The sequence below is a fragment of the Nerophis ophidion genome, linkage group LG04 (assembly GCF_033978795.1).
Source record: "Nerophis ophidion isolate RoL-2023_Sa linkage group LG04, RoL_Noph_v1.0, whole genome shotgun sequence".
NCBI classification, from domain to species: Eukaryota; Metazoa; Chordata; class Actinopteri; order Syngnathiformes; family Syngnathidae; genus Nerophis; species Nerophis ophidion.
This window is the reverse complement of record NC_084614.1, coordinates 40007417-40019502: the sequence shown is the minus strand read 5'-3', so window position 1 is coordinate 40019502 and position 12086 is coordinate 40007417. Positions and strand designations below refer to the sequence as shown.

The 12086-nt window shown below is 39.3% G+C and overlaps 1 protein-coding gene across 2 annotated transcripts in view; it reads left to right on the top strand.

The window, feature by feature from the left end:
• robo3 (roundabout, axon guidance receptor, homolog 3 (Drosophila)) overlaps positions 1–12086 on the top strand; it is a 251253-nt gene that overhangs the window by 128281 nt on the left and 110886 nt on the right. For both annotated transcript variants that reach the window (XM_061898046.1, XM_061898045.1), the window contains exon 7: positions 5763–5887. In XM_061898046.1, coding sequence (XP_061754030.1) covers positions 5763–5887 — 125 coding nt within the window. The remainder of the gene's footprint in view (positions 1–5762; positions 5888–12086) is intronic.

The following is a 12086-nucleotide window of genomic DNA, read 5'->3' as shown; positions in this document are numbered from 1 at the left end:
TTTTTTCGAGATCTAAAGCTCAATCCTTTTTTCACATCCTCACATGCACCCATTATTGCTAATTATTTATTACAGCCGCAGGCAATGTACTAGTTTGCCTTCCCAAATCTCACAGTTTTAATCTAATCAGGGCTGGGGAAACAACAATAAACAGAATATTTTGACTCCATATGGGTCAAAGTTATGTTTTGTCAGACAAGGGAAAATGTTTAATGAGTGCTAAATATATCATATGGCCTGTTTTGCACTAATCCGACGTCTGTTACATGCTTTCTTGCAGTTGCATTGTATGGGCACAAAGTAACATGCTGCATTACTTGAGTATTTCAGATCTTGCATCAGAATGCAGAGGAAGTGATTATTTGTGGTAGCAGGGATTCTGAAGTAACAAATTATTCAACACACACAAACAAATTTTACAAATGTCATTGTATTAGACATTTTTATACTTTTGCAGACTTTGCTCTGTATTTTAAACTGCTATTGTTGCTGATTAGTGGGTGTTACATGCTAACAACCAATCAGGTTAAAGTTAAAGTACCAATCATTGTCATACACACACGAGGTGTGGCAAAATTATTCCCTGCTTTTGACCCATCACGCTTGATCACCCCCTGGGAGGTGAGGGGAGCAGTGAGCAGCAGTGGTGGCCGCCCTCGGGAATAATTGTTGGTAATTTAACCCAGGTGATTTAACCCACAATTCCAACCCTTGATGCTGAAACCAAGCCGGGAGGTAATGGGTTGCACTATCTTGTTATCTCGTGATTGCCTGGGGTGAGAGGAGAAACCAAAATTGAGTGCTGCAGAGAGCAAAGAAATTTTACCTCGACAATATGGCAGTTTTTGTTTTGTTTTTTTAAACGGACCGTAGTCAGACCACTGCAGTCTGTAAATTATGCAAGGCACTTGTCCCCACTAAGACCAGTATTTCCACACCAACTAAGCTGCGCTCATTCTTGAGGCTGGTTCTGACATCCTGGCACAAGACCTGCAGAAAACAGTTTTTCTCTGGTTTCTCTGTGTGTCCATTTCACAATTCCTTCATCCTTGATAATTGAGGGGATTAAAACGAGGAAGGAGACATTTTATGTAAAAATATTTACATGTAATGTATATTTTTCCTGGTTCTTATTTTCGATAAAAATAACAATATATATGACTAATAGCCGACATAAAATACTTATGTGGTGATACAGTTTTCTGCCAGTTTTCCCAGGCCTAGGTGAGATTGTAACACTGTCAAACGGACCTGGCATTTTGCAATAGCACTACATCTATGATGCAGCAAATTACCAGAAATAACCCTGCATATTTAAGAGCAGTGAACAAGCAGAAAATGTTAAAGTCTATTTTTGGTAGCTAACCCCACCATTTGTATTTGACTTGTATAATGATAGTTTTATTCAAACACATATGAGAACATGTTAGGATCTACTGTTTGTATGTTACAGTATTGCTCACAAAATGTTAGTCAAAAAATAAAACACCTCTCCTCCAATAATACATTTTCAAATGTGTGTCTTAAATATGTTGTCACTTGGTGTATCATACTTTATCAGAGCCTTTTTGTTTAGTCTGGTTCTTTCTTTTTCTTAAATATATTTTATGCAACATTTTTTTTTACTTATTCTGTTTTCAAATATAAGTCATATTTAGTGATGCTCTATTGGTAAAAGTGGTAAAATGTCAATTGAATGTGCATTTATAAGAATAGAGAATAAAGGTTATAAGAAAAATCCTTGTTTTAATTCAACTGCTTTTACCGTACCCTATCTTTAGTACTACCCTAAAAGACGCTTTGAGGCTCACAAGTGCGTTTTACTTAATTAGTTGATTAAATTATACAAAATATACTCTGAAATAATTAACTGCAGCCCTAAAGCTATCTTTTGAAAGAGTTGTTTTTTTTAAATCAGTGTGATCTATTCAATCTGTTCAAATTAACTCACAAGTTCATAGATTCATTGTGAGATTATTTGCTGAGGGAAGGCACTGACTGTGCCGTGATTGTGAAATATTTATTTTAATTCTTATCAATAGTAGAAGATAAATCACGTTTTAAATATGTGAAGTGTATGTCAGTAACACAAACACAACAATCAAGACTGGACCATATCCCTCCAGGATGCCTGTTGGTTATGCTTGTAGTCCAAATTGGTTAATCTTGATTTGTGGTGATGTGTGAGCCACGTATAAAGAGTTCTGGGAAAAAAGACGTAAACCTCAGGTTTGTAGGTCACCTTTCTTCTGGATCCCAATTACCAGGCCAATTGCATTTAAGAAGGGGGAAACAAGGGAATGGAGGCTGCAAATTGAGAATAGGCTGTCTCACTTTCACTCTGCCGTTAAGGCTTGTGTATGTGTGTGTGTGTGCGTGCGTGCGTGCGTGCGTGTCTTTTGATTTCTATTGATTCTGGAGCAAGTGACAGGCTTACCTCCACACTGGGGGTTTAAATGCATAATAATGCCTGCACCAGTCTTAATTGATTTCTCATCTTCCCACCTGATCGTTTACCCTTGTGTCAGTCCCTCTTTGAATTAGTGCTTAAACAAAGAGACAAAGATGGGAACATGATGACATTTTCTACACACATAAAAAAATATATTTCAGCAAAATAATGCACAAGCATAAGAGGGAGTTACAATGTCAATTTTAACATAATGGACATCACTGAGATCCCCCCTCTGTTTGAACTATTATGATTCACATTGTACAAAATGGGATGTACAAATATTCAGATACTAGGGATGGGTACCTTTCAGGTTTTAACCGATAAGGTACCAATTCCTTTTACCTGGGAATCAATACCGTCATTTAACGGAACCAATTCGTATGCATGTTTGTGTGTGTTCATTTGTGAATAAATGTTCATTTGTTTTATATTTTTAACTTAACACTGAGCTGATTATGAAAACCGTCCAGTTGTTACATCTTACTTGCAAATGAGGCTCAGAAGTGTAAGAAATCGTTATGTAGTAGAATGTGCGTGCAATTTAAATTCTAAGACATTAAATGGCAGTGGTTCTCAAATGGGGGTACGTGTACCCCTGAGGTACTTGAAGGTATGCCAAGGGGTACGTGAGATCTTTAAAACATATTCTAAAAATAGCAAACATATTTATTGGATAATACTTCAACAAAATATGAATGTAAGTTCATAAACTGTGAAAAGAAATACAACAATGCAATATTCAGTGTTGACAGCTAGATTTTTTGTGGACATGTTCCATAAATATTGATGTTAAATATTTCTTTTTTTGTGAAGAAATGTTTAGAATTAAGTTCATGAATCCAGATGGATCTCTATTACAGTCCCCAAAGAGGGCACTTTTAAGTTGATAATTACTTCTATGTGTAGAAATACTTATTTATAATTGAATCACTTGTTGTTTTTTTTTCGCCCTGTGATGAGGTGGCGACTTGTCCAGGTGTAAACCGCCTTCTGCCTGATTGTAGCTGAGATAGGCTCCAGCGCCCCCCGCGACCCTAGAGGGAATAAGCGAACAAAAATAGATGGATGTTTATTTTTCAACAAGTTTTTAGTTATTTTTATATCTTTTTTTTTTTAATAGTTCAAGAAAGACCACTACAAATGAGCAATATTTTGCACTGTTGTACAATGTAATAATTCAGAAACTGATGACATAGTGCTGTATTTTACTTCTTTATATCTTTTTTTCAAGCAAGAATGTTTTGCTCTGATTAGGGGGTACATGAATTAAAAAAATGTCCACTGAAAAAAGGTTGAGAACCACTGGCCTAGGGTATGTTGTCTAGTCAGCAAGTAGTCCTTGCCGTTAATTTGGATGTGCTAGTTTTGTTGCACCCACCAAAGTGCTTATACTGTCAGTATTGTACGTGTTACCCACCAACTGTTTGATTTTAACGTGGATCTTATTTGTAGTGTTCATTACGAAATATGGAGGCGTTAAAATCGCCATGTAAACTTGATAATGCCAATCAGTAGTATGTATATGACATAATCAATGAAAATTAGCATTTTGAAAAGTGGAGACTTACTGTACATTTGAGCGTTTTTATCAGGCATACTTGCTTTGTTGGCATTGAAAATTGTAACATTACCGAGAAACCGTCAAGCTGAGTCTGGTCTGAGTGCTTATTTTCCCGACAATTGTTTGAGCCTTAAACCGAACATGACATCACGTGAAACAATTGATTTGAGTCGATAACGGGCAGTGACAACGCTTCAGCTGTTATCTATAAGAGTAGCACATTTTGCACCGATCCCTACCTCTGACCAAACCCTAAAAAAGTAGGCAAGTAAGAGCGTTTTAGCCAAAAGAAGTAGTTGGATGGAAGATCTTATTAAAATAAACTTAATTTAGTGCACCAGTGGGATCCAAAATAATTTTAAAGCTTTGACGTTACCAGGATAGGACCCCTTTAATGGACTGAGCATCCTTAACAATGACCCATCCATCCATTTCCTACCGCTTGTCCCTTTTGGGGTAGCGGGGGGTCGCTTGAGCCTATCTCAACTGCATTGGGGTGGTAGGCGGTGTACACCCTGGACAAGTCACCAACTTCCTTAACGATAACCAAAATTAAAGGCCTACTGAAACCCACTACTACCCACCACGCATTTTGATAGTTTATATATCAATGATGAAATATTAACATTGCAACACATGCCAATACGACCTTTCTAGTTTACTAAATTGCAATTTTAAATTTCCCGGGAGTTTTTTCTTGAAAACGTCGCGTAATGATAACGTGTACGCTTGACGTCACGGGCTGTTAGGAATATGAGCGCTGCGCACACACACAGCTAAAAGTTGTCTGCTTTAACGGCATAATTACACAGTATTGTGGAGATCTGTGTTGCTGAATCTTTTGCAATTTGTTCAATAATAATGGAGAAGTCAAAGTAGAAAGACGGAGTTGGGAAGCTTTAGCCTTTAGCCACACAAACACACAGTGATTCCTTGTTTAAAATTCACGGAGGTGAAACTTTACTATTGGATCAGAGCGGACATGGATCCCAACCAAATGTCAACCAGCAGGTTTCGGTGAGAAAATTGTGGTTAAAAAGTCGCTTCTTACCGGATATCAGCTGAGCTTGTGCCGCCCATACAGCTGCCGTCGACTTCCCTGAGACACTGTGCGTCAACGTGGACGTACACTTCCGACTATCAGGTACTGTTAAACTCACTAAAACACTAGCAACCAAATGAAAGATAAGGGATTTTCCAGAATTATCCTAGTAACTGTGTCTAAAAACATATGAATCCGTCTCGATGCAATAGCGTTGGTTTTTTTTTTGTTGTTTTTTTTTCTAGTCCATCGTTATCAATATCCTCAAACACGAATCTTTCATCCTCGCTCAAATTAAAGGGGAAATTGTCGTTTTCTCGGTCCGAATAGCTCTTTTTGTTGGAGGCTCCCTTTAAAATCAATGTGAATATGTGAGGAGCCATCAACATGTGACGTCATTGTCTGCGACTTCTGGTAGAGGCAGGGCTTTTCTCCAGTTGCGAACTTTATCGTTGATGTTCTCTACTAAATCCTTTCAGCAAAAATATGGCAATATCGCGAAATGATCAAGTATGACACATAGAATGGACCTGCTATCCCCGTTTAAATAAGACAATCTCATTTCAGTAGGCCTTTAAATTGCTGTCGCTTTGCATGACCAAACCGCACCCTCAAAGCTGTGTCAGGTTTTCCTTACTGCTAAATATGAACGAACCACACGGATAAACAAAACCCTTAAATATTTATACGTTTTTTCTTTACAGTGCCTCCTCAGATTGTTGTGCGACCACGTGACCAGATCACAATGCCAGGTCGCACTGTGACATTCCTCTGTGGCACGAAGGGGAATCCTCCACCTGCTGTCTTTTGGCAAAAAGAAGGAAGTCAGGTAAGCATCTGATTGTGTGTAGGAAGTCTTGCAAGTGGAGTTTACACCACCTTATTAGTACTTTGGCATATCCAAAATACCAAACCATCCTGCCAAACTTCATGCCGGTGCTGTTAAATTAATTATGTCCTTTAAAGTGACAAAAGCTGCAGCTCGCGGCAAAGGAGAAGAATTTAGATCACAGAATGGAAATAACACCCTCACATGTTGTATCATTAGATATGTCTTGATGGCGCTTAAGACGGCATATAAATTCTGTGTAACCATGGCAACGTAATTCTCCAAAAAATTCTGCTACAATTATTGACGATGAATGTAAAGCTCTCAAAAGATGTAATGCGCCACTTTTTCCAGGCCATTGGGGTCAGGAAGTAAAAGTCGTTAGATTGCACTTCTTCTTACTACTTGTATTTATTTATTTTACTTTCTATTATCCAAAATCTTGTTACATCTGTAGACATGCTAACTGTTAACATTGATAGTTTTCCCGTTTCAATATATAAAATAATTTGCGGTTACCACTTTTTGTACATAATACCCACTTATGAGGTGTCGGGCATAACAGTTGTTGGCATATTTGCATTTTAAATGCTCTGATTACATGACATGATGTAAAATGCTTGTACAACGACTTTTTCACCCGCTGCACTTAGTATTTGTTTATCTGTTAGCATTCAAACTGAAACAAAACATCGAATCATTATTTTAGCACCTGCCTCTTAAAGCAAGCATTATTCGCAAAATGGATCCACACAGAATGGTACTATGCTGGCTGTTAGCATGCTAGCTATTATCATGAGGATACTATCAAAGTTCAAAAAGCAAGCGATTTATGTTTTTGTTAAGTATGAGCATAACAACAGTTAGAATACTGTATTAGCAATGTAATTATTCTGTCATAAAATAAAATGACATGATGTATTTAAAGCTCTTTTAGACGCCTCTCTGGTTTATGTACTTCGGACCTACCTGTTAGCATGTAAACTGTTCGTAAATTTGCTCATAATTTTGAGATTTAGCAGTAAAGCACTTGTCCATAGAAGCAATTAACCCATGCTCTCTTGTTAACACAAGATACCCATAAAGGTTGCTGGTACTTTGGCTGCCAAGTGTTAGCATTACTGTTAGAACACAGAACTATCTCACGTGAAATAAATCTACCTACTTGGCAAGATTTATTTAAAACTTTTTTGAGACACTTTTCTGGTTCATGTACTTTGGACCTATCTGTTAGTGTCCAAACTGTTAGCACGTTAGCATTTATTTAATCACTTTGGGATTCAGCACTAGTCCATTAAATCAAGCGATGTTCCATGTTGACATAATGCATTCATGAAGGTTGCTATAGCTATTAGCATGGAACTGTAGCTCGAAAGATTGTTGGCATTTCTACATACTGCCTAGGTTAAAACAGTTAAAAAGACAAAGCCCAGAAGTTGTTATTAAATGCAGGGTTGGAGTTAACATAAATATATATATATTTTTAAATATACAACAGAGTTCTGCATAGTTTCTGTGTGTTAATCCAACCTTAGTCGAACATGATCCAAATAATGTGTTTAAAATGTGTTTTCTATCAAATTCAGTAATTAATGTTTTAAGTGCATATGTACAGTGGGGCAAAAAAGTATTTATTCAGCCACCGATTGTGCAAGTTCTCTCACTTAAAATGATGACAGAGGTGTGTAATTTTCATCATAGGTACTCTTCAACTGTGAGAGACAGAATATGAAATGAAAATTTAGGAATTCACATTGTAGGAATTTTCAAGAATTTATTTGTAAATTATGGTGGAAAATAAGTATTTGGTCAACCATTCAAAGCTCTCACTGATGGAAGGAGGTTTCAGCTCAAAATCTCACGATACATGGCCCCATTCATTCTTTCCTTAACACGGATCAATCGTACTGTCCTCTTAGCAGAAAAACAGCCCCAAAGCATGATGTTTTGGCACACAGTAGGTATGGTGTTCTTGGGATGCAACTCAGTATTCTTCTTCCTCCAAACACAACGAGTTGAGTTTATACCAAAAAGTTCTATTTTGGTTTTATCTGACCACATGACATTCTCCCAATCCTCTGCTGTATCATCAGTGTATCCATTTTGGTACAAACGCATGGGGGTGGAAACATCATGCTTTGGGGCTGTTTTTCTGCTAAGAGGACAGTACGATTGATCCGTGTTAAGGAAAGAATGAATGGGGCCATGTATCGTGAGATTTTGAGCCAAAACCTCCTTCCATCAGTGAGAGCTTTGAATGGTTGACCAAATACTTATTTTCCACCATAATTTACAAATAAATTCTTTAAAATTCCTACAATGTGAATTCCTGGATTTTTTTTCACATTCTGTCTCTCACAGTTGAAGTGTACCTATGATGAAAATTACAGACCTCTGTCATCATTTTAAGTGGGAGAACTTGCACAATCGGTGGCTGACTAAATACTTTTTTGCCCCACTGTATGTACTGAGTTGATCAGTACTGTATACTTTAATATTGTGGTGCGATTGTGACTTTCACACACACACATTCCTACTCATTGCTTTTTTCATTTTACTTTTCAAGCTTTTGTTTAGCATGGTTGTGACTTTGCTTGCATGTGTACAAATGTGGGTGTGTGTGGGTTTGCACAAGTGTATGATAAACTGTGTAGCATGTTGAATAGCACTGCAATGCCGGTTGAAAAACAGTGGGTGTATGGAGCACGTTTTCCAGGTAGATATTAAAGTGGGGGAAGAGAGAAAGTGGCTGCAATTTGTGTGGGAGAGAAAGTTCAAGGGATAGGAAAAAATGGATAACAAATTAACAACCCTGAAGGTCAGACACATAATACAGCAGAAATCATGTTGGAAATCATTCTGCAAAAAATGATTGTTTATTGAACAATGAAGAGATAAAATGGTTCCCTACTAAGCAAAGGTGTGAACTACTTTACAGACTACAGATGATCCAGGGCCAATATGTGTTAAAAAAAAAAAAGTTATTTCCATCGTAAATTGATTACACTATTCAAGTAAGCAATAGTTGCACATTTATAGTGTGGAAAATAGGTGTTTGATCCCCTGAGGATTGCACGATATACACAATATAAGACAGGGGTGGTCACACTTTTTCTGCAGGTGAGCTACTTTTCAAATGACCAAGTCGAAGAGATCTACCTCATTCATATTTATAATTTATATGTATTTACAGTATTTATGAAATAGATATTTTTTGTTAACAAGTTAATGGTATTTGATGATAATACAAGCATGTTTAACACATACAGATTCCTTTCTTTCATGAGGACAAGTATATAAGTTGGTGTATTACCTGATTCTGATGACTTGCATTGGTTGGAATCTGACAGTGGTGCTGATAACGTCAGCATTTTCAAATGGAGGAGAAAAAAAGTCCTCCTTTCTGTCCAATACCACATGAAAGTGGTTGGATTTTGCATCTCATTTGTCCAACTGTCATTTATCCAACTTGCATACTCGTTTTTAAACACGTTGTTATGAGAGTAGCATATGTGTGTGTGGTCATTCAATGTGTGCCAGCAAATGAGTGACGTCAGTGAGTGTGTGGGCGAGAGAGGAGAGGGAGCGGTCGCTGAGGGCGGGGAAGTGGCTAGTGTTTTTGTGTGGGATCTTGACTGTGTGCAAGACGTAAATAAAAAGCCACGATTTGCAACTAATCGCTGGACTCGTCATTTTGCCCTGGAGTCCGGAATTGTGAAGACCCACTGCCGGGTAAAGTGAAGGGTGTTGCAAATCCATCGGCTCTGGAGAAGTGTCTCCCCTGCGCTCCTTGACTGCGGTCTAGACGCCGGAAGCAGGAAAGGTGCAACAACTTTATACGAAATACATTGGCATCAAACTCCGTAGCTTGCTAGCTTGTGCAAGCTAGCTTTCTGAGACTCTTATTTTGTTAGCACAGGCAGGATGAAGCAGGTCTTTTATGGTGAAGACAGGAACTGTGCAGTCGGTCTTTAGAGTTTTTACAGCAGGTACGGCCCAAGAGTCTGTTGAAATAAAATGTGTTTCTCTCTATCCTGTCAGTGATTTTTTTTCTGAATAATGAGCTCGCATCAGCCAGCGTCATCTCACAACATCCTCAGGTGCCAAGAATGTCAAAAAACTGACGAAAGGGAAGTCTTGGTGAAGATTGATGATTGCTCATTTTTACGTCTATATTTTTAATGCCTGGCTTGCGACCGACTGACACACCCTCCGCGATCGACCGGTAGCTCGCGATAGACGTAATGCCCATCCCTGATATAAGATATAGGGCAATAGGGCTTTCAAAACTATCACCATATCATGATAAAGCATGTTAATGACACATTCTTACTGAGGCCTGCAAATTTGACAGCGACAAGCGGACGATCACTCACTCCTTGGTGGCTAGTGGCTAACATCCGTTATGTAGTGTTTTCAACGCATTTTCGTGTCCTCACACAAGAACCAGAGGTGCAGTGTGCAGGCCTAACGTTGTGCGGATACGCCCTGACTCTCATCAGTCCAGACCTTGCTGGTTTGGTAGCTAGTCGGGTAGGTGAAACTCGACTGCCTTGGATGACAGCTCACCTAAGGGAAGGCAAACCCTGATTCAAAATCTCCACTGTTTTTGTGGCCTACCTATTTACGGGAAAGGCTAAGAAAACCTCAGCACAAATAGGAGAGGTTGTCCCAAAAGAAGGTTTTGTAGTCGTACCTAACTACACTCCAGCAACTCCTGTGACAACACTGATGCCAATCTGTATTGGCACCTGCCCTTCTCTTGGGGTACATTAGTGATGTGGAGAGAGGCGATCTGCTGCATGCGCAACAACAGCCAATGCCTCATAACTCTTGCCCAGGTTCCTGCCCTGGAGAGGAAACTATAGAGCCGTTTCTTAGCGTAGACACAACACGAAAGCAACAACCTATTGCTCAATTGGTGTGGAGTGAGCTGCCAGGGCTTGCTTCCGACGGTGAGAGAAATCTTAGGATTTCACTGGACAGCTACCGCCTGACTCAAGCAGGCCAGCCCCAGGCCAAATGGGTGCTGTCCCGCCCTGGCCCACCCGCTCCACTAGGTGTGTGGGGCTCGGTCAAACACCAAAAAAAAGATTGTCAAATTTGCATAAAGCAAAATAATAAAAAAAACTAAGCAACCCAGCATTAAGTCTGGGTAGATGGAATGTATGTACCATGACACAAGGCCTCTCAGACAATTTAAGAAAAGTAAATGATGCCCCCAAGACTGCTTTGATCAACGATAAAATGAGTATGTTCAAAATGGATGTGCCAGCCTACAGGAGACACGACTCTCAGAAACTCTCAGAGAGAAGGAGTTAAGTTTTTTAGAAGGGCAAGCCGCCAGAAAAAAACTAGAAAACATGGCGTTGGTTTTGCTGTCAGGAATCAGCTGCTGAACTCCACTGTATCGCCGTCAGAGGGATCAAAAAACATAGTCAAGATCCAGCTCCAAACATCATTGTTTAGCCTAATCAGTGTCGTAGCTCCCCCACTAACATCAGCATCAGAAGTGGACAGGTTTTATGGCGACCTCAGCTTCATCATTAGACACATCCCACAAGATGTATTGGTCTTTCTTCTTGGAGATTTTAACACCAGAGTTAGCCCAGACCATAACTCTTGGACATCCTGCATGGTCCAGTTTGGAATTTGAATGATAGATAAATGAGCAATGTCTGCTAGAGTTCTGCTGTCACAACAACCTGTGCATCACCAACTCCTTTTTCAACATCAACCCTGTAAACAAATTATCCTGGAGACATCCCAGGTTTAAGCATTGGCACCAGCTTGATCTACTGCTTCGCCGACGCAACAACCTGGGCAGTGTTGAAATGACCTAGAGTTTCAAGAATGCAAACTGACACCGAGCATTCTCTTGTGGGCTGTGTAGTTCAGCTCCGGTCAAAATAGATACACCGAAAACAGAAAGTTGGCAGAGTGGGCATTGATGCCAGCAAGAACTCCATCCAGGAAAAGGTGGTAGACTTTTTAAAGGCACTAAAAAACTGACTTCCCAAAACCACACAGTCTAAACGCCATTGACATATGGTCATACCTCAGGCACACCATATACAACACAGCAATGTCCACTTTTTTGCAACATGCAGTACAAGTCAGCTACTGATTTAAGGCCAACGCAGAAAACCGTCTTCCTCTAATTGAGGAGACATGACAGGCACTCACAGCATATAAAGAC